This window comes from Theropithecus gelada, chromosome 7a (genome assembly GCF_003255815.1).
Source record: "Theropithecus gelada isolate Dixy chromosome 7a, Tgel_1.0, whole genome shotgun sequence".
Lineage (NCBI taxonomy): Eukaryota > Metazoa > Chordata > Mammalia > Primates > Cercopithecidae > Theropithecus > Theropithecus gelada.
In genome coordinates, this window is record NC_037674.1 from 48,888,713 (window position 1) to 48,916,653 (window position 27,941).

The following is a 27,941-nucleotide window of genomic DNA, read 5'->3' on the forward strand; positions in this document are numbered from 1 at the left end:
CTCCTTGTCCCTTGCCCATAACCATTATAGTGGCCAGAAAGTCTGCTTGCCCTCCAGTGATGTGTTTTGAATAGTGCCCATTAGTTTTCAGTAGTTACCCTGGCCTGCATGTTAGCCTTCAGTTTAATGGCCTTTTTTATGTTCATTCATTTTATTTTATTTCCCATCGTGGTTTTGTTTATTTCTTTTTTGTTTTTTGTTTTTTCTGTTCTCTTTTTTAAAACCGTCGTGGTTTGCCCTTCATATTCCCCAATGTTTGCACATGACAAGATGTTGCCATCCCAACATTACCTCCCACTTCACTGACCAGTGCCACTACTGACCATCTAGCACCAGCCACAACGGGACCATTGCCTTCAGCTCCTCGGGATGTCGTGGCCTCCCTGGTCTCTACCCGCTTCATCAAATTGACGTGGCGGACACCTGCATCAGATCCTCATGGAGACAACCTTACCTACTCTGTGTTCTACACCAAGGAAGGGATTGCTAGGTAAGTGCCTGTGTGTCTGCAGCCAGTTTGGTCACGGCAGCCTTGTCACGCTCACCCTGGCTCTTGGTATCTGTACTAATTTTTAGTCCAGAAAATAAGATCACAGAGATGCATCTTCCCTAATTTTAGGTCATTAAATAATCTCCCAAACAGACTAAAGTCCTGGTAGTCTCTCCTTTTCTGGGATGACTTAGGGAGAGGACAGATACAGCTATTGAGGTGGAAGTATTTAAATGTAACTAGGACTGCCCTTTTTTCATAAGATTCAGTCAGTATAAATTCTAGAGATTAAGGTAGACTTAATTTATTAAAGTAATCTTAAATGAATATTTGCCACACCCTTATGTGGTGTGAGTTGCGGAGCTCTAGGGGTTCTCCTTGATGAAGCAAGAGTAGTTAGTGATGACTTTACCTAAAATAGCATTTTCATTACATTCCTCTTCATTTCCACCCCCTCAGGAGCTCACATTGCTCAGAGGAGAAGATCCATAATGTCCAGGCTGCTTTATGCCACAGGCTGGCTTCACTTTATATGTCCAACTTGCTTTTCCTTTTTTGCCAATGTAACTGACTTTCTAGTGAAACCAGTCTAATCACGATAGCCTTTTTTTCCAGTATTTTCTCTTCAGTCACTTCCCCTTGCCCCTTGCTAAGCTAAAGGTAAATTCAGTTAATCCTTCTTGGCCCAGGTTAAGCCCCATTAAGTTCTCAAAAAACTTTCCCCACCTTTTCAGCACATAGAGTGTTTCCCTTGTACGTGTGTTTGTATGCCTAATATTGGCACTTGATTGTGGTAATATGTGATCTTTTACTACCTTAAGCTGTTAATTCTTCAATTATGTTACATGTATTTGTGCTGTTTTCCCAACCAGATTATAAACTCTTTGGAAGGAACCATGGCACATGCTGACTGTTCACACATTGCTGAGTAAATTCCTTCACTATGCTCTTCCAACCAGAATAAGAAAGCTAAGATATCTGTTTTAGTAGGAGCGCTAACACATCCGCTAAAGCTTACATTTCCATTAGCATGCTTATAGTTGATGTATATTATAGTTAATACCACACTGGCAAGTTCAGCAAGTGCAGGACCCTTTCTTTAATACTCTCAAGAAGTCTAAGTGACATAATTGAAGACCAATAGATGGAGTTACCTGAATGCTGTACTGTATGTTTTGAGTTTTACAAGGGTAGGAAAACATAGTTCTATACATAAAAAAGCTAAGACATTCCCACCGAACAGCAAGTTTCAATATCACCATTAAAATATCTTCAATAGATTTTGAAATCTCATTGCAAATCTCATAAGCTGTCACAGAGGAAAGAAGCCATTTAGTAATTCTGTGTAATAAACTTTATTTCTACAATAGGTGTTTTGCTCTTATTGTGCCTTCTACCAGAAATGCATTTTCCTCACATTAATTACATCTGGCTTCTTATCTGTCATCCTTAGATGACATCTCCTCAGGCCTTCCCTGAATACCAACCCAAACTTAGCCCCTCGGTGACTGTCACACAGTGGGGTATCAGAGCCAGCTTGTTCCCAAGCTAATTGTTAAATGCTCGGGAAATTTTGCAAACCTAATGACATGACTTGGCAGCTTGAAATTGGGCACGGTGGGAGTATTTACAGTGACAAATGCTACAAACCAGAGCCAGTTGTTAAACATTCACCAGAACACCACTGCTGTCACATCACCCATTTTTTGGTATGTGTGTGGTATTTTTTTGTTTCGCTTTTTTATTTTGGGTTTTGTTTTTTTTTTTTTGAGAGAGCACTTATTACTCTCTGAAATTTTCTCTTTTATTAGCTTATTTATTCTGTCTGTCTTGTCCAATAGTGTTCTCCAGCACCTGGAACATTTAACCACTGGCATTTAGTAACACTCAGTAAATATTTATTAAGTAAATACATTAATTTCAATCAGTGGAGAAATAATAGATAATTCAAGTAATCATGTTGAGATTGATTAATCATTTGGTGGGAAAAATAAAAGTTATATCTCTGTCTTAAATTATAGATGGATTAAGAGATAAATATTTTTAAAATCTATAAACATATTAGAAGAAAATGCAGAAATGATTTTTATCATTTGGAGAACAGGAAAGGGCTTTTAAAGGGAGACAGCAAATCGGGAAGCCATAACAGGAAACAGTAATAAAGTTACAAATTATAAGTAAAAGATATCCCAAGAGACAGATAATACAAGCAGATGATTCATAGTACTGGAAAGCCCATTAGAGTTAAAAAAAAAAAAAAAAAAAAGGTTTTCACCCTCACAGGCAATCTTGGAAGCAAAATGATGAGGGTTTTTTGTTTGTTTGTTTGTTTGTTTGAGACAAAGTCTCACTGGGTCACCCAGGCTGGAGTGCAGTGGCACGATCTTGGCTCACTGCAGCCTCCACTTCTCGGGTTCCAGCGATTCTCCTGCCTCAGCCTCCCAAGTAGCTGGGATTACAGGTGCCTGCCACCACGCCCAGCTAATTTTTGTATTTTTAGTAGAGACGGGGTTTCACCATGTTGGCCAGGCTGGTATTGGACTCCTGACCTCAGGTGATCCACCTCGGCCTCCCAAAGTGCTGGAATTACAGGCATGAGCCACTGCGCCTGGCCAAGTTATCATTTTTCATCTATAAAGCTAGCAAAAATTTTAAGTTGAGAATATCCAATGTTCAATGAGTTGACAGCTAGGAGGAAACCACTCTAGGTTATTGGTGGCAGTATAAATTAGAATAGTCTAGGGAAGGTGATTTGGCAGAATTTTAACATATTTTAAATATACATAGCCTTCCATCACACTTCTAGGTAACTGTCCTGTAAGACATACAGATATATGTATGCATTGGGCCCTCATACAAACACGTTTATTTATAGCATTGTTTGCAAGATTATAAAAGGAGACTATGTAAATATCCACTGGTAGAAGAATGGTCACATAATATACAGTCGTGCGTCACATAACAGTGCTTCAGTCAGACAGACTGCGTATACAATGGTGATCCCATAAGATTATACCACTGTCTTTTTACTGTACCTTTTCTGTGTTTAGACACATAGACAGTTGCCATTGTGTTCCCATTGCCTACAGTGTTCAATACAGTAACATTCAGTACAGTAACGTGCAGGTTCGTAGCCTGGGAGCAATAGGCTGTCCTATACAGCCTAGGTGTATGGGATATACTCTGAGCTATACCATCAAGGTTTGCATAAGTGCATTCTGTGATGTTCACATGATGAAATCACGTGATGCATTTGTCAGAACATGTCCCCGTTGTTAAGCGGTACATGACTATATGTATACCCGTAAGTATGGTGCAGCAGTTTTTTTAAATGACCTGTCTGTATATTTTGATGTCTATGTAAATGTGTAAAGCAGTGATCCTCAACCAGTGACAGTTTTGTCCCTTCATCCGTCAGGGGATATTTGGCAATGCCTGGCAGCGTTTTGGTTTTTTTTTTTTTTGGTTGTCATAGCTGGGATGAGGGAAGTACTTACTGACATCTAGTGGGTAGAGGCCAGGGATGCTAATGAACATCCTGCCACACAGAGGACAGTCCCACAACAAAGAATTATCCTGCCCAATGTCTCAGTAGTGCCAAGGGTGAGAAACCCTGGCATGGAGACTGTCTGGTGAGATATGTGTCAATATGTGCCACAGTCAGCTCTCAGGGCAGGACAGGTTTTGACAAAAGAGAACTGAGACTTGGTTTTTTTTTAACTATATGTACTTTTATATTTAAATGTTTTTAATGAGACTCACCTATTTAAATTTTATGATAGATTACGGGTTGGAGTAAGCAGGAATGATTAGTAAATGAATTTGTAGTTGGAAGAGATATAGAAGTTGAATTGGTAGAGGCAGGTGGGCATGACGAGTGTATGTAAAGGAAGAGGAAGTGCACGGTAAGGCCATCTGTGTGTATGCTGTGAGAAGGATGCAAAGGCAAGAAAGCTGGCCAAACTGGCCCAAAGGTTTTGGCAGAAATTAGTAAGAGATTAGAGTAAAGTGGACGTTTGGAGCCAGAAGCAGGAATGCCAGTGAGAATTTGGACATAATCAGATAAGAAGGGACCATTTTAGACTGTTAAGAAAGTTGTACGCTGTGATTTTACTAAACAATACTTTGGGAACACTACCCAAGATTAAAGGAGAGAAACAATAGAGTCAGGGAGACAAAACCGGGTAGTAATTATGTTAGCCTGGATATGTGCTAGTTGTCGGCTTGGATGAAGGTGAAAGCAGCGACTTGAAGTGGATAGGACGAATTTGGGAAATATCTAAAAGGAAGATTCAAGAGACCATAATAGTTTTTTGTTGCTTCATTACTTTGTGATTTCTCAATAGAGGCAATGAAGGAGAAGTTAATTCTTTTAAGTCATAAGACTATAACCTGGCTAATTGTTATATAAACAAAACTTTCTTATTAACCTTTATCAGCTTAAATTTTCTTATCTAAAAAACAAGGGTAATATATTTGCTTCCCAGATGTGTGGTAACAATTAAATGTGAGAATGTATGCCACTACCTGTATTTACAAATTCAGCCACTTCCTGCATTTGAAAGTTTAGCCACCAGGTGGCACCATATGCCTTGGTCATGAGCTGTAATTCTTTTGGGTACCTAAGTTGCCAGAGATTTCAGAGGGTCCTTCCTCTCTGCCTTTTCAGCTATGAAAATTTCATCTTTCTTAAAAAAAGCAGTACTTTTCTATATTAACCATTAAGTGAGAAGTGGAAAGTAAGGTATTCCTGCTATTTATAGCATTTTAAAGATGGATTGAAGCTTTAGAGATCTGTTAGTCTAGTCAAGGGGTTAGCAAACCATGGACCCTGTGCCAAATTGGAGCAGTTATTTATTTTTATGGCCCCAGAGCTAAGAATAGTTTTTACATTTTTAAATAGTTACATTTGAAATATTACATCGGTAGCTATATAATATCTTCCATTTTGCCTCTTGCCCTATAAATATTTACTACCGGGCCCTTAAAGAAAAAGTTTGCCCACCCTGTCTCATTTTTTCATTTAATACATAAAGAAAGTGAGGACCAGGCTGGGCGCCTGGCTCACACCTGTAATCCCAGCACTTTGGGAGGCCAAGGTGGGCGGATCATGAGGTCAGGAGATCGAGACCATCCTGGCCAACACGGTGAAACCCCGTCTCTATTAAAAATACAAAAAGTTAGCCGGGCGTGGTGGTGGATGCCTGTAAGTCCCAGCTACTCGGGAGGCTAAGGCAGGAGAATGGCGTGAACCCGGGAGGCAGAGCTTGCAGTGAGCCGAGATTGTGCCGCTGCACCACTCCAGCCTGGGGGCGACAGAGTGAGACTCCGCTCAAAAAAAAAAAAAAAAAAAAAAAAAAAAAAGGAAAGAAAGAAAGTGAGGCCCAGAAAGCTTTAGTGACTTTTCCTCGTAAGCTAGTAGCGTTGCTAGCACTAGAATTGCATCTCCTAACTTCCAGCCCAGTGCTTTCTTTCTATAAAGTGTGCCTTTTTCTTTCCCTTTTGACTCTTAGCTTTCCCATTCTAAGCTGAGTCCCACTGTAACCCCACACACTTATGAGAATTGTTTCAAGTGCTTCTTGAATCTTATCCTAAAACCAAGGGTTTTTTCCTGCATATTAACTTGGTTCTGGGACCTCAGACCAATGGTGTCAGATCACCTATGACTGACTTTTTTTTTTTTTTACCGGTAATACTTCTTTAGAAATTTGATTTAGGTATTAGTAAACTTCACCTATTTCTCCCATTTTTTTCCGTTTCACATAGAAACAAACAATTATATATATGATATTACTACACGAGATTTACATATCAGAAGGCCGATTTTCCTTTATTCATTCAGTGTATATTTGTGATGCAGCTTCCCTGTGTGACCATTCTGCTAAGTGCTTCTATGGTACACGAACGTGAATGAGACAGTCTTTTACTTCAGTTTAAAGTAAAGTAGTCCCCCTCCTGTGTCTTTCTAGAAGAAAACTTGTTTCAACTTTTCTGTATAGGGTTAACAAAAGAGACCTGATCTGTACTCTCTCAGAGAGCCTTTAGTTTAGTGTAAAATACAATACGGTTGACTCCCCAGAACTTAACTACTAGTAGCCTACTGTTGACTGGAAGCCTTGCCAATAACATCAACGGTCTGTTAGTACATATTTTTATGTTATATGCATTATATACTGTATTCTTGCAGTAAAGTAAGCTAGGGAAAAAATGTTATTTAAAAAATCATAAGGGACTAGGTGCGGTGGTTCATGCTTGTAGTCCCAGCACTTCGGGAGGCTGAGGCGGGTGGATCACCTGAGGCCAGGAGTTTGAGACCAGCTTAGCCAATATGGCAAAACTTTGTCTCTACTAAAAATACAAAACAGCCGGGTGTGGTGGTGCGCACCTATAGTCCCAGCTATCCTGGAGGCCAGGGCACGGGAATCCCTTGAACCCAGGAGGTGGAGGCTTCAGTGAGCCGAGATCACACCAGAGCACTCCAGCCTGGGTGACAGAGTGAGACCCTCTCTCAAAACAAACGAACAAAAAATCTTAAGAGAAAATATTTATTGTACATTAAGTGAAAGTAGATCATCCTAAAGTTCTTCACTTTCAGGTTGAGTAGGCTGAAGAGGAGGAGGAAGAAGAAAAGGGGTCAGTCTTATTGTCTCAGGAGTAGTAGAGGCAGAAGAGGTGGAGGAAATGGAAGCAGGGCAGGAAAGGCAGGCATACTCGGTGTAACTTCTGTTGAAAAATATCCGCTTATAAGTGGACCTGCACAGTTCAAACCTGTGTTGTTCAAGCATCAGCTGTAGTTCCCTTTAAGACAGGGATCATCTGTGATCAAACCAAGTGTCAGAAACCTTAAATTGTAAGAAATCAGTTGATCCTTCCTTGTAAATCTTGTGATTGAGAGATTTAGCTGAAGATAAAATAGTATTTTTAGGTATCTCAAGTATCTCTGAAAGGTAATTTCTGTTACCACAGTATTCTTTTCCGGGGACCTAGCTGATTATAGAGAAAAAAAGTCCTCTGTAAATATTATGTGGGTACTATTGTTGGATTTTTTAGTTAAAATAAAGTAACTTAAAGAACTATAGAAAATTACTGAAAAGCACTTCTCTGCAATGCAAATGTTCACAATCAGACAAATTGGCATATGGTCATGTAGACCTAAACAAATTTTAATCTGCAATTTCAAGACAAATTATCAGTATTTTAAAGTAAGAATTTTAATTCAATAAATTAGAATAATTTCTTCAATGGAGTAGTTTGAGGCTCTTTAATTACTTTCTCAAGACAGGTATAGCTCTTTCCTCACATGAATGATAGTTCCTAAAAGCCAACTGTTAGTCTAAAACAAATTGCTTCACGATATTTGTTGAAAACTCTTGATTATACAATCTGGTTTTCATTCTAGTGAGTACAGTAGACTGAGCATGTTTGTGGACCTGTGTTGGTTACACAGACCCCAAGACAGAATGTGGAAGCCACCTTTGGTGAAGAACCTAGATAACTGGTTTTAAGTTTTCATCTCATAATATCTAATACTAGACCACTGGATTTGAGTTGTTTGTGATAAAATTTGTCAGACATTTCATATCATTTCGTATCAGCTTCAAAATCATTGAAGTAGTGTTAATTTTAAAAAATAAATTATAAAAATCAGTATTATAATCAGTTTATTTTATAGACTGGGTTACACTTAGGATTTATTTAAATGTTTAACATTTTTGTTTCCAATTTTAAAAAGTGGTAACCTCTAGCACTCTTTTTATTGAGAGTCTCTTATCCAAAATATACACAGCATTCTTTGATATTTTCTGTGAAATATCATTAGGTCATACCAATATCCACCTTCCATCAATTTCCCTAAAACTCAGTGATTTCTAAAGCCTAGAAAGTTGATGACTAGCTGCCCCATTTGAAATGGCATTGAGAAGAGCCCTGTGTCTTCTCTGAAAGGAAGTTGTGATTATGGTCAGCAATATCAGTAACATTTCAGCAAGAACATCACCGACTTGTCAGATACGTATGCCCTTGCTCTTTTGCCAGTCCCCATCTTCCTTGCACTGTCCTACCCCCAGAAGCTTCATCGTCTGAGAGCTAATTTGACTTAAAACTGATAGATTTTTATGTGGAGTGGAAAATGAAACTGTACATTCTAGAAGTATTCCTAATTGATGCTATTTCTCTGCAAATCCTTCTTTGTCTAAAGGGAACGTGTTGAGAATACCAGTCGCCCAGGAGAGATGCAGGTAACCATTCAGAACCTAATGCCAGCGACTGTGTACATCTTTAGAGTTATGGCTCAAAATAAGCATGGCTCCGGAGAGAGTTCAGCTCCACTGCGAGTAGAAACGCAGCCTGAGGGTAAGTCTTCCACCTGTCAGCACCCCCTAGAGGTAGACTTTTCTGAAGTTCTACCTTTGTTTAGCCTCGCACACCATAGGGGAGCAGAAGATAACAATTCCTTACCTTCAGGGCCCTTATCAATTATTGGAGGCAAAATTAATTTACATCCAAAAACAGCAAATAGGGTCAGGCATGGTGGCTCATGCCTGTAATCTAAGCACTTTAGGAGGCCGAGGCAAGCGGATCCCCTGAGGTCAGGTTTTCTAGACCAGCCAACATGGTGAAACCCTGTTTCTATTAAAAATACAAAAATTAACCAGGCATGGTAGTGAGTGCCTGTAATCCCAGCTACTCGGGGAAATAGCTGAGGCAGGAGAATCACCTGAGCCCAGGAGGCGGAGGTTGCAGTGAGCCGAGATCGCAAAACTGCACTCCAGCCTGGGTGAGAGAGTGAGACTCCGTCTTAAAAAAAAAAAAAAAAAGCAAATAGTATGAGACAATATACTTCTATTGATGCTTTTCTACATGTTCAAATTTTACTGACCCTTTAAGACTTAGCTCAGATGCCTTCTAGAATCTTTCCTCTAATATTGTTATCTCCACAGTTCTAAGGTATTTATTACATTCTTTCTTCAGTTATGATTATGAACTTACCTTGCTGACTTTGTAGCAAAGACGGAGCCTTTGTCATCTTTGCATTTCCCACAGTGTCTAATGTCATGCCTTGCACGTGAAGTAGGTATTTAATGATTGTTCTTAACTGGATTGTCTATCTTTAGGCATACCATGCTCTTTAGAATCTCCTTGAGGCTTTATTTTGGGCCTGTGGTCTTTTGTGCTACATAGGGTTACTTCTAATTACATTTCTAAGATTTTCTGTGACTTGAGTGTCAGTCGGGTTTATTTATAGTATAAATGTGTTGTATATCTTACGTGTGGGTTGTAAACTATAGGCCCAAAATTACAAGCAGCCGAATCTTAATGAATGCTTTTCCTACTTGAGGTTTTTGTCTGGACTTTTGCCTTCTTTTAGCACAAGTTGTTTTTCCTCAGTGTATTCTTCAGTCTACTTTTATTATTAACAGCATTAGTTTTTCTGTATTAAAAACCTCCAGTAATAATAAAATATTTTACTTTAAGTAGAGAGTATTTTAGATATATTTGTAGAGGCTACTGACCAGGCAACTAAACAGATTAAATGACTTTACCAGTGGAACTATAGAAATAATTTAAGAACTTTACCTGACGGGTAGAATAAGTCAAGAAGCTGTAGAACTTCACTTTCTAATGCCATGGCAAATCACTCACCTGTCAAATATTTATTGAGTATCCCCTACACCAGGTAATGTACAAGATACTGGAGATGCAGGGATGAACAAGCTAGGTCTTCTTCCCTTAAAGAAGGAGCAGGCAAGATAGGAGACCATTCATCATCTCAGTGACAGAGATTGAAGATAGGAATCAAACCCAGGCAAGAACAAGAGGGCCATCACAGAGTCAGGGGGTTGATTTAAGGGAAGAGTGTGTTCTCATTACAGGCAGGATGTTGAATTTTACAGTTATCTATATTCAGACAAGAGCAGGAATACTCTATTAGGTTTCAAGCTCAGTTACCTTTCATCAGCTTTCATATAGAAGCATCATTCATGAGAGATACTAGGATACAGAATACAGAAAACTGACTGTAAAAGATAGAAAAGTTAAGGCAGGATCCTAGGGAAAGATGAGACCTGAGGCTGGCCTTGAGGCATTTGACTTAGAGCAAGCATATTGTGGGAAGGAATTTGCATGACCCAAATCCCAGAAATAGAATCTAACAGTGCACATGCAAGGTAAGTCATGATGAAAATGAAGGAAATGCAAGGGTCCTATCCTGAGGCTGTAAACCTTCTGAAACTACATGAAAATAAATCTTTGTGTCTGTACATACTCACATTTCCCTTGGAAAGAATCTGTAATTTTCATTATCATTTCAGTTCATATGTCAAATTGTTGAGAGCCACTGGGAGGGCCATTGTCAAATTTAGAGATGAAAGAAAAGGGGTGAAGAAGAGTAGATTTATTGAGTGCCCACCATGTGTCAGCCACTGTGTTAGGCAGTCAGGATGTAATTGTTAGGCAGTCAGGATGTAAAGATGAGTAAGACTTGACTTCTGTCCACAAGGAGTTTATGGTCTGGTACCATAGACAACAGTGTGATGTGTTATCACCTTAAGGAAAGTAGAAAGCACAACCATTTATTCAAGGAGTTTGGCTAAAAGAAAATAGTTACAAGAATATAGGTAGAAGGGGCAACAGGTTCTGGTGAGGGTATTTGAGGGATGGAGAAGAGACTAACATGTTTTGGCAAAAGAGAAGCAGTTTCTGAAGAGAGATTTGCATTTCATCTGGAGGTGTTCAGCTTGTGTGGGGGAGGCATAAATGTTGGAACCAGCCCTTGGAAAATATCTTACGTATTTAGTTTCACAAACCAACTTAACATTTTTTCCATTTATTATGCCACTATACAGCTGAAATGAAAGAATTCATTAGCACCTTTTTTAGGATCATATTTGCCTACACTTGGCCAATGAATATATTGAAAATGATTTCAAGAGAATTTAGGGACTGTTTTGTTTTTCTTCTCCTTTAATAAGTTAGAGGAAAGTTTCCCATAGCAGCAGAAGTGTGACAAACCCCACCTGTCAGGCTGCACAAAATGCGCCCTTAACTTAAGTGAGTAACATGATTCATAACTAAAGCAAACAACTGTTAGAGTAACCATATTCAGATTTCTCTACTTTTGTAGCAAAATTAATCTTAAGCTATGGTGCTGTTATTCAGGAAAGCCAGTTTGTTTTACATTTTGTTAGTTTTTTTTCCCTTCCCAGTTTTTAAATCCAATGAATTACAGAAACACTAGTGCCAGAGAAATTGTTTTCAAATATAGATGTCTACCAAAGTGTAGGCATAGACAGCTACACAGGATTTGTGTATAAATTGGAACTGGAACCTGTCAATCAGACAAAAAGAATATAGTAAAAGGGTAGGTATGTGAGCCATTGTAGGAGACAGAGCCAGCTAGACACTTAAGCAGTCAGCCAGTGATCCAGTCCTCCAGTCACATGCATCCTGTCATGGATATTGTAATCATCTCCTGAAGGGTCCTCTTGAGCCCATGTTTTAGAATCAGCAAGTACTCGACTCCTGGGTCCACCACAAGCTAACTTTCCCATCACTTGGGAAAGATTGTTAACTTCATAACCTCACCTGTAAATGAGGATGATAATAATATTCATCTCATTTGGTTTAGTGCAAAGATTATATGAGAAAATACATGTCAAGTATTTAGTGCTTGACTGACTGTAACCATTCAATAAATGGTAGCTGTTTTACAATTATTATTTTTTTATCTACTCTTGTTCCTTTACTGTTTTCTTCCATACATGTGTTCACATGTCCTTTCTAAACACAGATCTGATCGTGTCATGCTCCTGCTCATAATTTTTCAGTAGTTACCTAATACCTACTAGAGAAAATATAAGCTTCAATAGCAGGACATTAGAGGATTCTTCACTATCTGATCGGTCATTGTTTTCAACATTCTGTCTCCCATATCCACTCTGTTTCAACCAAGCTGAACCACTTAACACTGTCTTTTTGTATATTCTCCCTATTGACCCCATTGACTGGAATGATTTTCCTCTTGGTATCTGAGGAAAGTGTTCATTTTGCTTGACTCCAAGAATTCTTCACTAATCCTTCTTTTCCCTCCCAAACCCCTCCCAAAGCAGAATTGTGTGCTCTCTCGTCTTTCTGTTTTTGTTATAGCCATTACCTAAATCTGTTAGCACTTAAGACATTTTTTGTAACTGTTTATGTATCTGACTTTCCTGCTAGACTGGGAGTTCTTTGTGGGCAGGAGTCTCTTCATCACTGTATCCCTAGTGCCTACCACAGTGCCCGGCAGAAGAAGGATCTCTTTCTGTGGTGGTTGCCTTTTATGTCTTGTGTAGGCCCACTGCAAAACTGGGATTTTATAAACCACAAGGAAAGTTTTTCAATGTAATTTCTGGCTTTGATTTGAATCATAAAAAGGAAAATGTGTTTATATATTATTCTAAAACCACTTCAATCAAATCCATTGTTTTCTTAGCTTCTATTATTTTTAAAACATGGCCAATATGACAATATTGCCAAGAACGGTTATTGAGGAGTGTAGCATTTCATTTATATCTTGCTATCTCAAACTTTTCTTTCTAGTTCAGCTCCCTGGCCCAGCACCTAACATTCGTGCATATGCAACCTCGCCTACCTCCATCACTGTTACGTGGGAAACACCAGTGTCTGGCAATGGGGAAATTCAGAATTATAAATTGTACTACATGGAAAAGGGGACAGATAAAGAACAGGTATGAAGTGAAGCAACTTTTCAAACCATTGATTGGAATAGTAAAGTCGAAATATATTTCCAAAACTCAATAGTTGCTTGACTGGAAATTTGAGGGAGAAAAAGATATATAGGAAATGAAAAGTTGACAGATTCTATTTCTTTGTACCAAGTTTTATTGTGTAGTTTTTACCAGCAGCGGTCACTGAACATCAAGCAGTATTTCTAAGTAAATTGTCAGTTTATGATTAATCTGCTTTGACTGTTAAAGAACCTTATGTAAAAGGGATAAAATCTGTTTCATGTAGAATATAGAATTTGTATAGCTAATTCTTTAATTTTCAACTTTTCTTTTGGCTTGAGTTGTGTATGTATAAAATGTTTTATTTTATTCAAGGATGTTGATGTTTCAAGTCACTCTTTCACCATTAATGGGTTGAAAAAATATACAGAGTATAGTTTCCGAGTGGTGGCCTACAATAAACATGGTCCTGGAGTCTCCACACAAGATGTTGCTGTTCGAACATTGTCAGATGGTGAGTCTTTCTTCCTCTGGAACAATATACCACGCTTGGTGCCCCTGGTGGTTTAGTTGTAAGATCATGGGCTTTGACGTCTAGAAGATTCAGTTCAGATCCCAATTCTACCTCTTTCTGGTAATACGACTTTAGTAAAGTCTGAACACCTTTGTTTACATGTAAAATGTAGATATATACCAACTTCATTGAGTTGCTGTAAAGATTGAGTGAGAAAACATAGAACATAAAGTGCCTCTTACTGAGTAGGCTCTCAGCATTTATATAAGTAAATACCATTGCTTGTTCATAACACAGACCATTCCAGGGCTTTTGGAAGACTAGCCTTGTTCTACTTAGCAATCATATTTGCATGCCAAATTAGTCTTTCTAGTTCCTCCATATTTGTGACTGTTTTATTTCTCACCTGTGACTGAATTTCTAAATTAAGTTATATACATACCCATGACCTACAGCAGTGTTTTTTGAACTACAGCTTGCCAAAGAGATTAAGTAGGTCAAAACCAGCATTTAAAAATATGTATATTTTTTAAATAGAACAGAAAAGATTAGAGTTCATTGCACTTAGTAAGGGTGTATGTTGTTTCATGAAACTCAGCTAAATCTAATGTTTTAGAAAAATGTCTTTTTTTTAAATTTATTTATGTGTATACAGCTCTTATATAAACACACATGCTTTAGAAGCTATAGTTTAACTCCCTTAAGAAAATAGTCAAACTTAACATCACCAATAAAAGAACAGGCTGACATCACGTGCCTCCTTATGTGATATGTGGAGGAAGACACAATATTACTTCTGTTGTATTAGTCCCAAAAATATTTAACTTGAATCTGATCACGATGAAACAATGAGACACATCCCAATTGAGGGAAGTTCTGCAAAAAAAAATTTTTTATTTTAACTGACTTGGATTCTCAAAATATATTAGTTTTGTGAAAGAAAAAAACGGTTGAGGAATCATTCTAGAATCTAGATTAAAGAAGAGTAAAGACATATGAAATAAAATATGTATGATCTTTGGATCCTGCATCTGGACATAAAAAAAAACAGCCATAAAGGACACTATTGGTATAATTACTTAATGTTAGATACTTACAGTATTAGGCAATAGTAAATATTAGATGTTATTAGCTATATTAGATAATATTTTTGTGTTAAAATTTCTGAGTGTGATTTTCATATTGTGCATTTTGTTGGAGGATGTCCTTGTTCATAGGAGATACGTGGCGATACACACTGCAGAATTTTGGAGTGAAGTATGATGGCTGCAGTCATCTCTCAGATGATTCAGAAACAATATGTAGAGAGATAAATCTGTATACATATACGTAGAGTAAGATAAATAAAGTAGAGGTTGCAGAATATTAATAATTGTGAATCTGAAAATAATAGCCATTCATTGTACTATTCTTGCCACTGTTTTCCATGGGCTTGACAGTTTTCAGGATTAAAAAGTTGGGAAGTCTGGTGCAGTGGCTCACACCTGTAATCTCAGCACTTTGGGAGGCCAAGTCGGGCAGCTCACTTGAGCCCAAGAGTTCAAGACCAGCCTGGACAACATGGCAAAACCCCATCTCTACTTTAAAAAAAAAAAAATAGCTGGGCATGAGTGGCACACATCTTTAATCCTAGTACTCAGGAGACTGAGGTGGGAGGATCACCTGAGCCCAGGGAGGTCAAGGCTTCAGTGAGCTGTGATTGCACCACTGCACTCCAGCCTGGGTGACAGAGTGAGATGCTGTCTAAAAAAACAAAAAAAAAGTTGGGAAAAAGAAAACAAATAAACTGTAGGTGGTTATACCTTGGCTACTGAACTACATAAGCCAGTTAGTCAAGATATTGGGGAAAAGTTAATGGAAAAAAAAGTTTACTATAGGCTCTTAAATCTACACATGAGGCAAATTTTAACTGCATTAAGTGTGTTGGCATGTTGACTACAGTATCTGTGGGAATTGAACACATCTCAGCATGGTGGCTAGGGGAAGCACTTTGGAATAATGCAAATCTTGGTTCCGATACCGGGTGAAACAAATATCTTGGATAAGTTAACTTCCCTCTACCTCTTCTGTAGTTTTCTGATCTACAAAATGGAAATGATAATAGAAACTCTGTCCTGAGATTATTATAAGGAATAAGTGCCTGCCATGTAATGACCATGCAGCAAATCTTTACTATAATGATGATAATGAAGACAATGATGACAGCTATGTTGGATGCCTCTGCAACTCAGTCACTTCTTAACATGGAGATGACTGGATCATTAATGTACTTTTTTCAAAACACCATGTGCCTAGGTCCTACTCTAGACCCTCATTACCTGAATCTCTGAGTGTAGGCTTAAGGCACTTTGCTGGGCACAAATTACAGAAATTAGCAAGACACATTCTTTTGTCTTCCAGAAGCTATAGTACAGTGGGCACTTAGTTGTATACCTGGTCACCAAATGTTAGAGACAGAAAGGGAGAGGTTTCCATGAGTGGATTAGGAGAGAAGGGCTAAAGTCAGCAATTTGTGAGTGCAGAGAAAACAAATTGGGTTTACTTTGCTTGCTCTCACCAATATGAAGGGAGATACTAGAGAACATGTGGGCCACACACTTTGAGATAACCCTGGGTTATGTTCTAAAGTAAGGAACTAGGCCGGGCGCTGTGGCTCACGCCTGTAATCCCAGCACTTTGGGAGGCCGAGGCGGGTGGATCACAAGATCAGGAGATCGAGACCATCCTGGCTAACACGGTGAAACCCCGTCTCTACTAAAAATACAAAAAAAAAATTAGCCGGGCGTGGTGGTGGGCGCCTGTAGTCCCAGCTACTCAGGAGGCTGAGGCAGGAGAATGGCGTGAACCCGGGAGGCGGAGCTTGCAGTGAGCCGAGATTGTGCCACTGCACTCCAGCCTGGGCGACAAAGCGAGACTCCATCTCAAAATAAATAAATAAATAAATAAATAAATAAATAAATAAATAAAGTGAGGAACTAAAGTTATGTGGCTGTTTGTTTAACCAACAGTCCCAAACTTCTCACTTCTAAATGAGTATTTTCTGGTATCTGGTTGCCTCAAGAAGCCAGATGGTTCACTCTACCAGCTGTCATTGCTTAAATATCTTTGCTCTCCTTGGGAACTGCCTTCAAAACCAGCTTAGAAACTCCACAAGAAAAGCCAGGCTTACTGATGTATGTACATCTCATTTTGATCCATAATGTCATTACCCCATTCAGTCACTTGCCGTATTCCAGAAAAACATGATTGTCTGCCAAGATAAAGATAGACCAGGGCCAGATGCGGTGGCTCATGCCTGTAATCCAGCACTTTGGGAGGCCGAGGCAGGTGGATCACCTGAGGTCAGGAGTTCAAGACCAGCCTGGCCAACATGGTGAAACCCCATCTCTACTAAAAATACAAAAATTAGCCAGGCTTGGTAGCAGGCATCTGTAATCCCAGCTACTCCGGAGGCTGAGGCAGGAGAATCACTTGAACCGAGGAGGCAGAGGTTGCTGTGAGCCAAGATTGCGCCATTGTGCTCCAGCCTGGACAACAAGGGTGAAACTTGGTCTCAAAAAAAAAAAAAAAAAAGATAAACCATCATCAATAATACTCAAAAAAATGCATTTAAGGTTCTGAGTACATACGAGGTCTAGAAAAGTTGAGAGTTTTTAGAAGAGTTCAGAGCCACTGTACATCCTTGAAATAAATATCTGACTTCCCAAAGGTACAACCTGGCCTGGGTGTGGGTGCTTTCCCATATGAAAGTATCTTATGTTAAAAATTGAACCAGGCATGGCCATATGTCATCCACATAGTATTGTCAACATGAGGGCATTGGCAGCTAGTTTAGATCTGGTCATGTAATCAGTGTTTGAGATTTGCATTTGTTTAAAGTCCAGCCAAGATGATCACATGATGGGTGATGTGTGGGTGATTAAAAAAAAAAAAAAAAAAATTTTTTTTGTTTGCTTCTCTAGTTCCCAGTGCTGCTCCTCAGAATCTGTCCTTGGAAGTGAGAAATTCAAAGGTAAAACTTTATGACGCTGCTGTTCATTTTTACTGGTATACTATTGCGCCTCACAGGGGCTTATAGAAAGGGAGATTCTGTGGGAAAGCATCAAAATAAATGAATGGCAGTGTTGTAATAGTCTGCATTTGAAAATACTAAACCTATAAATTAGAGCCTAACTGAAAAAAATCCCAAGCAAAGAAATAAAAAGACATAGATATTACACTTGCATTAAAGCTGGGCTTAAAAACCAACTCATTTATTCTCCTTAATTTTGCTTCCTTTCTCTGATGCCAAAACTGCTTTAGCGTTTCTGCAAATAAATTGCTCTTTTTCTGTAAAACATTACATTCTAGATGTTAACTGTTCCGAACCTTAGTGGTACGGCAGAAGGAAATAAGTTGTTTATAACATGGTTCCTTAGTGCTGTGAGATGAGCCCATGTGAATCAAAGGCAGACCTCTGTCAGATTGGTTGTATCTCCTCAAACTGTCCCTCCTAGCCAAGTTTGCTGTGTTCTTAGGGCCATGTATGCCTCTCAGAGGCTCAGAGCCCTTCTGGACTACACAGACAACTGAGATATTCAGTCGTTTCAAGAAGTACTATAGAGAGCCAAATGCAGTGGCTCGGAGGCTGAGGTGAGAGGATCACTTGAGCCCGTGAGTTCAAGGCTGCAGTGAGCCATGATTATGCAACTACACTATAGCCTGAGTGACAGAGTGAGACCCCCTACTCTAAAAAAATAAGAAAGTACTATAGGACTCCTTTTTTTCTTTTAAGAGGCAACCAGCTGTTAATTAATCATCCCCTTTTTAAAGAGTTTTAGATGAAGATTTCAGCTCTTCTGCACTGGACACGGGAAAGAATCTTTATACCTAATAATAGTTTACTTCCCTAATCCATGGGCTTCTGGCCTTCTTATACTTTCCTTCTGAAAACTTTTCTGAGACTTTTAGCCAACATCATCTTTCTGGCAAAACAGCCAGGAGATCAGGGGTCCAGAGGGTACTACTTGAATGTATAATCTTCCCATTTGATCCTTGAGGGTTTTAGAATTTAAAGGTATTTTTGAGTGATTGTTAAATAACTTTGTAAAACTCTGAGTACCTTGCTGCCTCTATGCTTCTTCTCTTTACACTGTGAAATGAGGATAAAAATATGTAAAACAGGACCAAGCTTTTGATATATTCAGCCTTTTTTCTATAATCCTGTCTTGTGCAGAGTATTATGATTCACTGGCAGCCACCTGCTCCAGCCACACAAAATGGGCAGATTACTGGCTACAAGATTCGCTACCGAAAGGCCTCCCGAAAGAGTGATGTCACTGAGACCTTGGTAAGCGGGACACAGCTGTCTCAGCTGATTGAAGGTAAGCTACCTTGCACATAGGCAAAAGGTAGACTGTGTCTTTCTCAGATATTAAATTATGCTAATCTAATGACTGCTCTGAGCTGTCGACTTATACAATTTTAAAATGGTTCAGAAAATTTTTAATGGTTCAGTCCACTTCTGACTTGATAGAGATTAGTGGAAAACATTCTTAAAGGTTCTGCTATCTCTGAGTGGTGAGATTGAGTCTGATTTTTCCTTTCTTGTGTTTTCTGCATTCTCCACGTTTTCATTTTTGCATGTATGTATTTTTTTTTTTGTAATCTGAAAAATGATTAAACAAAGTTATATATGTATGGAAATTACTCCACTCAGTCTAGTTGGTAACTGAGGTCTACAAAATGGTTTTGGTAATACCGACCACCACTCGTGTGTACGTGGCCTGAAACAGTATTTGTGAATAGCTGCCTCATTGCAATAATCATACATGCGACTATGGACATGATAACATTTTAGAAAATACTATCAGGCATAGCTCCTTCTGTATAGTTTTCCCTTCATATGCAACAGAATAAGTGGCATACCTGGTAAAAATGGATCCAAATGTGTATCTAATATGGGTTCACCCTGGAGATCACAGAGAATCCCCCGTCTTCCTCAAGTGGGGGAAGTAGAGTTGGCTAAGCAAGGGTAAGGTTCTTTTGCAGGAGAAACATGGAAGCCAGATTAAGTGCTTTCACCCTGTGAATATTGGGATCATGCCTACAAAGAATTGAGACAGATGCCCCAAGCTGTCCTTGTTCCATTGGGTTTTCATAGATGCTTAATATGGCTGCAGAATCTACTGTAGTCTGAGCAGACCCCATCCTGCCCACTCCTTTATTAGTTTAGCAGTGCCAAGACTCTGTCCTGCTCAGTTACACATGCCTCGGCTTTGGCACCATCACCCTACCTCTGTCCTAAGAGTAAACTCACATGGGCTGGGCCTGTTGGAGTATTGCCTCAGCTGCATCAGCTTAGTTTTGTCACTCAATAGAGCCCATCTGTTTTGCAAGCAAACAGATGAATTTGAGTCTAGTACATTTACAACCAGAAGGTGTGAGTTATCTGTAGCTGTAACAGTATAGTCACAGGGCATGTTTAATCTTGGGACAAAAGCTCTGACTTGGGTAATTTTTTTGCTAGGAAACTCCAAAGCGTGCTGGTAGATAAGAACTATAAGAATGGGCGATATTGTCATTATTATCTAAGCCCAAGAATTAATTTAATCACCCTTTGGAAACTTTAACTTTCTTTGTATTTTATCTCTCCTGGGTAGACATTGAAAGGATTACAGAAGCTTGGCATCACCCACTTTCCTGGGACCCCAGGGACCAGGTTCTTGAGAGAACCAAGATCTGGGGCCAGAAAGTGTCATGTTTTCCAGCCAGGTGCAGTGGCTGATGCCTATAATCCCAGCACTTTGGGAGGCTGAGGCAGGTGGATCGCCTGAGGTCAGGAGTTCAAGACCAGCCTGGCCAACATGGTGAAACCCCATCTCTACTAAAAATACAAAAATTAGTTGGGCATGGTGGCACGCACCTGTGATCCCAGCTACTCAGGAGGCTGCAGCATGAGAAACTCTTGAACTGGGGAGGCAGAGGCTGCAGTGAACTGAGATCGTGCCACTACACTGCAGCCTGGGCAACAGAGTAAGACTCTGTCTCAGAAAAAAAGCATAATGTTTCCCCTTGTTTATGGGTATAAGTTTCTAAAAATTGAGAGAGCCATTGACAGTGAAAAACTGTGCTCTAGTAATCAGCAAGCTTCTCACTCCTCACCTCACAAATGGGTTTGACTTCCTTCAAAATAGGAGAAGGTGAATGTTTGTCTCCAGGGGCATATCTTTCAGTCTTCCAGCTTCTTCACAAGAACCCCACATCTCTTAGCTGCAGTCTATATCATGACTGCAGTAGATGGTGCTGAGAAATATCACTAAGGGAGCACTGGCCACAGATGTTCTCAAAGTCAGTTTCAGCGGAGCATGATGGCTCACTCCTGTAATCCCAGCACTTTGAGAGGCTGAGGCAGGCGGATTCCTTGAGCTCAAGAGTTTGAGACCAGCCTGGGCAACATGGTGAAACTGTGTCTCTACAAAAAATACAAAAATGTTAATGGATAAGCAGAGACTGAAAAAAAGAAAAGTATAAAAATTAACCAGGTGTGGTGGTGCTCGCCTGTGGTCCCAGCTGCTTGAGAGGCTGAGGTGGAAGGATCATTTGAACCCAGGAAGTAGAGGTTGAAGTGAGCCGTGATTGTGCCACTGCACTATAGCCTGGGCAACAGAGGGAGACTCTGTCTCTCCAAAAAAAAAAAAAAAAGTCAGTTTCATATTTTACTCTACATTCAGATAAATAACATTTTCCATTCGTAAGGCTTTTCATTTTGAATATTTAGTTGTATTTATTATATACTAGGCACCATTCCTGTTGCTGTTAAAAAAAGAATATGGTCCTTGCCCATGAGGAGATTATTCATTTTCTCAATGAAACATTTGATGTGTAAGCAAAATAGAATTTTTATGGTAAAAATGGCTTTATATTTATCAAGAAAATTCTTACATTTTAAAATCATATCTGGATTTATTCATTTAGTAGATTTCATTGAACTTTTGTTGGCATGTTCTGGCACTGAGTATACAATGGTGAACAAAAATGGAGATGCTTGCACTCTTAAAGCGTTAACTTGAAGCCTGATAAGTATTAGGGAGCAATATGGATCACCAAGATCCTTTACCAACAACACATTATATGATTAAATTTTAGGCAGAAGTAATTGTCGTTACAGCACTAAACAGATCTTGCCGTATCTTTATGATATGTATTGTATACCTTAGTTGTAGCCTATAAACTCTATAGGGTACTTAGAGGGAGAGGAAACTCAGCCTCTTTGCATGGTACCTCATTTTTGCTTGCTCTCTCTTACATCCTAATTGTCCCCAAAAGACAGGGAATGATTGGTTGGATTCTTTCAGGAGCTTCACTGAGCAGTGTTTGCTAGTAGTCCAGATGATTGTCTGTCAACAAACAAACAGTCTAGTACTTTCTGGTTCATTGAGTTCAAGGAGATAAATTGACTTGGGTCCAGGCATTTTTCTCCTCCCTTTTGCCTTGCTCCTTGCTTTGTGGGGCACACAGATTGTCAGGAAGGCCTGTTGAGATAGAACCTACCAACTCTTCTCCCCACCACGGGACAGGATTAGTTAACCAAACCAGGGCTTTTCTCGTGTCCTGGCCAAGTTACATTCTCAGTACTGTTGCCCTGATTTGTAGAACAGACTTTTCTGTGTGCATCTTTGTTGCCTTTGATACATTGGTTGATCACGTACTTTATTAGCTGGTAATATATTAAAAGTTGCGTAACAAAGGGTTGGGTCAATTTCCACTTTTACTTACTATATAATCTATGAGCAATTGGTTGTTAAGGAATAGATTTTGAGACCATATTTGGTGCTTAAAATTTTTCTGCCATGGTTGTGAAGTGGCTCGGAGAACAGAGGTAACTCAATGGGATTTACATCTTTGCATTCTTTCCTTCTTAGGTTTTGGTGCCTTCTAAGACCAGATACCTTTGTTCCTTTGTTGTAACTCTTTCATTGTTCTTGGCCTCTTTTTGGCCTTAGCTTTCTTTGTAACACAATAAAGGGATTGCATTGAATGATCTCTCAGGTACCTTCAAGCTTTTAAACAAAAGTCTGTAATCTCCTGGGAGCTTCAGTCGTTTCTGTTTTCCTCTTAGATTGTGTGGGCTTCAGCCTTTGCTTTATTTGGAGATGGAAACTACTCTATGTTGTATTTGCGTTTTGCTTACACTGTATTAACTTTAACTGAAACTTTGTCAAGCTATATACTGAGTTGGTGACTGAGATACTTGCCTTAATGAGGGATTATTAATCTTTTGTTTTTCCAAAGCTCTGGTTTCAGTTGTCTTTTTTGTCATTTGGTCTCAGGTCTTGATCGGGGGACTGAATATAATTTCCGAGTGGCTGCTCTAACAATCAATGGTACAGGCCCGGCAACTGACTGGCTGTCTGCTGAAACTTTTGAAAGTGACCTAGATGGTAAGAATAACAATTGGCAAGACTGACACACAATAAATACTAACTGTAGTCAAATAAGTCAAACTGGAAAGCCACAGACGTGGGTTGGATATGGCTCAAGTCTGAACATTAGTGTATCACACTGCTGTCATTCCTGTATTGCACCAGGCTGCTGGAATAGATTTTTTGCAGTGCCTTGTAGCGAACTGTCCTTTCAAGCAGAACTAGAGCAAATAAAAATTATGTGCTATAAGTTGCATTTTTTTTCACCAAGGCCATTAAGTAGATGGATGATGTAAAATTTAAGGCTGAGCCACATAAATCATGCCTTTATTTCAACGGCAGTTTCCCTTTTCTTTTAGTACTGGACACCTTGCCCTTTTTCTCACCTGTTCATTCAGTGAGTACTTCCAAAGGCATGTGTATAGGTAGCACCTTTATCAGTGATAGGTGCTGGACTTGGGAGGCAAAAGACCTGAGTTCTTGTTCTGAGTCTCATTTTACTAATTTTTTTTTTTTTTTTTTTTTTTTTGAAAAGGGGTCTAACAAACTCACCCAGTCTAGAGTGCAGTCATGGTTCACTGCAGCCTCGACCTCCCATGCTCAAGCACGATCCTCCCACCTCAGCCTCCTGAGTAGCTGAGACCGCAGGTGTGTGCCAACGCACTTAGCTATTTTTTTTAGAGATAGGGTCTTACTATGTTGCCCAAGCTGGTCTTGAACTCCTGGGCTCAGGTGAGTCTTTCTCCTTGGCCTTGCAGAGTGCTGGGATTACAGACATGAGCCACCATGCCTGGCCTCAGTTTACTAATTTTTAAATTAAGGTCGTAATTTATGCCCTGAAAACAGTGTATGTGAAAGAGCGTGTAAATTTCCTCCTTTGTAAGCCTCTTAGTCTCTCACCAATTGAATCAACTGTGGCTCTAAAATTTCATGTTTTCTGATTTATCATACTACTTAGGGGAGTTAGTAATTAGTACTATTGCTATAATGTGATGCTTAAACACCTGTTAACAACAGGCTTCCAATTACTCAGTTTATGCCTTTCTCATTCCACCTGGTAGAGTTTGGGAATGGGATGTGGGACCAAGAGAGATGGTAACTATTGAAAGAAAATTTATTTTTCTCCTTTGGGGCAGAAGAAGTTCTTGTATCTGTTTTCCCTTCCAAATTAATTTTGCAGTGTCTTGTATTTAAAGCTATTTAGGTTTGTGGTTTTTTTCTTAGAATGCAGTAAAATCTTGGGCTATATTCTATTATACATACAGTTTCTCTTTGAACTCTTGGGCATAATGTAAAAAACTTAGCCCCAAATAGTGTGGCAGGAGGCTAAACACCATTCTCCAAGGATGGTGAGATATTTTAAAGGACAGTGTATCTCATCTTGCTTTTCCACTTTTCTTTGCCAGAAACTCGTGTTCCTGAAGTGCCTAGCTCTCTTCACGTACGCCCGCTCGTCACTAGCATCGTAGTGAGCTGGACTCCTCCGGAGAATCAGAACATTGTGGTCAGAGGTTATGCCATTGGTTATGGCATTGGCAGCCCTCATGCCCAGACCATCAAAGTGGACTATAAACAGCGCTATTACACCATTGAAAATCTGGGTATGTTTGCTAAGTAGAGAAAGTTAATTGTGTAGGTGATTCCTTTCTTTTTAGCCTTTTATGTAATATTTTTATTTTTACAAGAAAATTGCAAAAGATAGTACAAATAATTTCTGTATGTTATTCACCTGAATTCCCCAAATGTTAACATTTAACCACATTTACATCTATATTTTGCAGAATGCTCCTCAATTGAGACTTGGCTTAATATTTCCTCATTACATTCAGGTTATGCATTTTTGGAAGGAATAGGGTAGAAGTGTTAGGTTCCTGTCAGTGCATCATATCAGGAGGCACATTACAGCCTATATTGATAATGATGTTCACTTTAATCAGTTGGCTAAAATGGCATCTGCCACATTTTCCTGCTATAAAATTGTTATTTTTTCCTTTGTAATTAAAAGTGTCTTATGGAGGAGATACTTTGAATCTTTATAAGTATCTTGTTTCCCATTACACTTTCACTCACTAGTTTCAGCATCTGTAGTAACAGTTATTAGAAAGTTGTTTCCCCGATGGTGATTTCCTAATTCCATATTTCCTCTACAAATGTTAACATCCTATGATAAGGAAGAACTTTCTTTCACCCCCATGAAGAGAATGGCCAATGGGAGTCTCTTTATAACTGGTTCCTGTGTCCATTTGACATCTTCCATCTTTCTTTGAGCACCTTCTTCCTTTTTGACAACATGGTAAGATGTTCCTGGCTCATCTAGTATTTCCCTAGCCTCAGCCCTGGAACCAGCCATTTCTCTAAGGAACCCCAATTTATTTTATGAAAAATGATTTTGGAAACCAATATCTGGGCACTATGTCTGTTGATTGTAACTGGGGTAAAAAATCTTAAGGAATCTACAAAAAGGCCACTAAAACTCTTAAGTGAATTTAGCAACGCCACAAGATACAAAGTGAATATACAAAAACAGTTTTATCTCCATATACTAATAATAAGCAGTTGGAAATTGGAATTAAAATAACAATACCACTTAGAATAGCATCAGAAAATATGAAGTACTTAGGAGCAGACTTACAAAATGTATGTAATATCTGTGCACTGAAAATAGAAAATTGTTGCTGAGAGAAATTAAAGAATACTTAAATGAAGATACCATGTTCATTGGTTGGAAGCCATGATATTACTAAGGTGACAGTTCCCCCCAGTGCAGTCCAAGAAAAGTCCCAACAGGCTTTTTTGTAGAAATTGATAAGCTGATTCTAATAATTTTTATGAAAAAATCAAAGGAACTAGAATAGCCAATTTTTTTAAAGAGTAAAATTAGAAGACCCATACTACCTGATTTCATGTTTTCTTATAATTGAGACATAGTGGTGGTATTGTAAAGGTAGATGTTATAGATCAATGGAACAGAATAGAGTCCAGAAATAGATCCATATGTATATAGTCAGTTGGTTTTTGGAAAAGCTGCTTAGATAATTTAGTGGGGAGAAGGTAGCCTTTTTAACAAAAGGTGTGGGAATACCTGGATATCCATATCAGAAAGAAAAAGAACTTTAACTGTTGTCTTATGCTATATGCAAAAACAGACCTAAATGCAAGACGCAAATGACTTTGGGACAACAATTCTAGAAGAAAAGCATAGGAAAAAATCTTTATGACTTTGGGATAAGCAAGGACCTCTCAGGTTGTAAAACAGCACAAATCATAAAATTTAAAAATTGATAAATTGGATTTCATCAAAATTTTAAAACTTCTACTTTTATAAAGATACCAATAAAATGAAAAGGCAAGCCACAGACTTGGAGAAAATACCCACCATTTAAATATCTAACAAAGAATTTGAGTCTAAAATATATAAAACTCTTACAACTCAGTAATAAGAAGGCAGCCCAATAAAAAGTGGGCAGGAGATTTGAACAGACACTATACCAAAGAAAATACATGAGTGGACAATAACCATATGAAAAGATGCTCAGCAACATTAATCATCAGAAAATGCAAATTAAACCCACAATGAAATATTATTGCACACTCGCTAGAATTGCTAAACATTAATAAACTGGCAATAACAAATAACAAGGATACAGAACTGGAATGTTCATACTAGCTGGTGGGAATGTTTGATAGTACAGCCACTTTGGAAAACAGTTTAGCGGTTTCTTGTAAAGTTAAACATATAACCTAGTAAAATCCCACACGTATATAATTAATTAAAAGAAATAAAAATACATGTCTGCGTAAAAACTTATATACAATGTTCATAGTAACTTTGTGAACAAGGGGAAATAACAAATTTTCATCAACAGGTAAGTGGTAAATCGTGATATATCCATGGAGTACTACTCATCAATTAATAGGCTATCAAGACACAACAGGAATTAATCTCACAAACATGCTGAGCAAAGAAGTCAAACACAAGCCCCTACATACTATGCTGTTACATTTTGTGAATTACAAAATAGGCAGAATTTGTCTATAGTGACAAAGCAAGATCAGTAGTTGCCTGGAACCAGGGGTGGTAGCAATCAACTACAAGGGAACCAGGGAGCTTCTTGGAGAATTGGAAATGTTCTATATCTTGATTTTGGTGGTTATTATGCAAGATATATATATTTGTCAAAACTGTAAATGTACACTTGATACATTTTATTGTATGCTAATTATACCTCATAGTTGATTTTTTTTTTCTTTTTTTTTTTTGAGACAACATCTCACTCTGTCGTCTAGGCTGGAGAGCAGTGGCATGATCTCAGCTCACTGCAACCTCTACCTCCTGGGTTCAAATGATTCTCCTGTCTCAACCTCCGGAGTAGCTGGGATTATAGGCATGCGCCACCACGTCCAGCTAATTTTTGTGTTTTTGGTAGAGATGAGGTTTCACTATGTTGCCCCAGGCTGGTCTCGAACTCCTGACCTCAGATGATCCATCCACCTTGGCCTTCCAAAGTGCTAGGATTACCAGCATGAGCCACCACGCCATTGATTTTAAAAGCAAAAGAATTCGAGAAATATTTATGTTTTATAATAAATAATTTATTTTGTCAGGTATAATTACTTTTCCAAATTGGATTATCATTATAGATCTTTTTTGAAACACTCGTTTTTAAAGTTAAAATCTGCCCTGACCAAATTTTCATTCAAATTGTTTCCTTGTAAACATCTTTCCTAAGAACAACTTCAAGTGCCTAACAGATGAGTTATATTCATCCTTTCTGTTAGAAAACAAACTGGGATTTAAATCTTTATTC

At 38.7% G+C, this 27,941-nt stretch overlaps 1 protein-coding gene across 4 annotated transcripts in view; it reads left to right on the forward strand.

Moving 5' to 3' along the window:
* Nucleotides 1-27,941, forward strand: part of NEO1 (neogenin 1) — a 261,042-nt gene that overhangs the window by 191,788 nt on the left and 41,313 nt on the right. For 3 of the 4 annotated variants that reach the window (XM_025390048.1, XM_025390051.1, XM_025390050.1), the window contains exons 8-15: nt 331-490; nt 8,688-8,842; nt 13,067-13,215; nt 13,591-13,729; nt 17,692-17,741; nt 18,945-19,092; nt 23,041-23,151; nt 24,540-24,734. In XM_025390048.1, coding sequence (XP_025245833.1) covers nt 331-490; nt 8,688-8,842; nt 13,067-13,215; nt 13,591-13,729; nt 17,692-17,741; nt 18,945-19,092; nt 23,041-23,151; nt 24,540-24,734 — 1,107 coding nt within the window. Of the gene's footprint in view, nt 1-270; nt 491-8,687; nt 8,843-13,066; nt 13,216-13,590; nt 13,730-17,691; nt 17,742-18,944; nt 19,093-23,040; nt 23,152-24,539; nt 24,735-27,941 lie in introns of all 4 variants that reach the window. The other variant, XM_025390047.1, reaches the window with a different exon arrangement.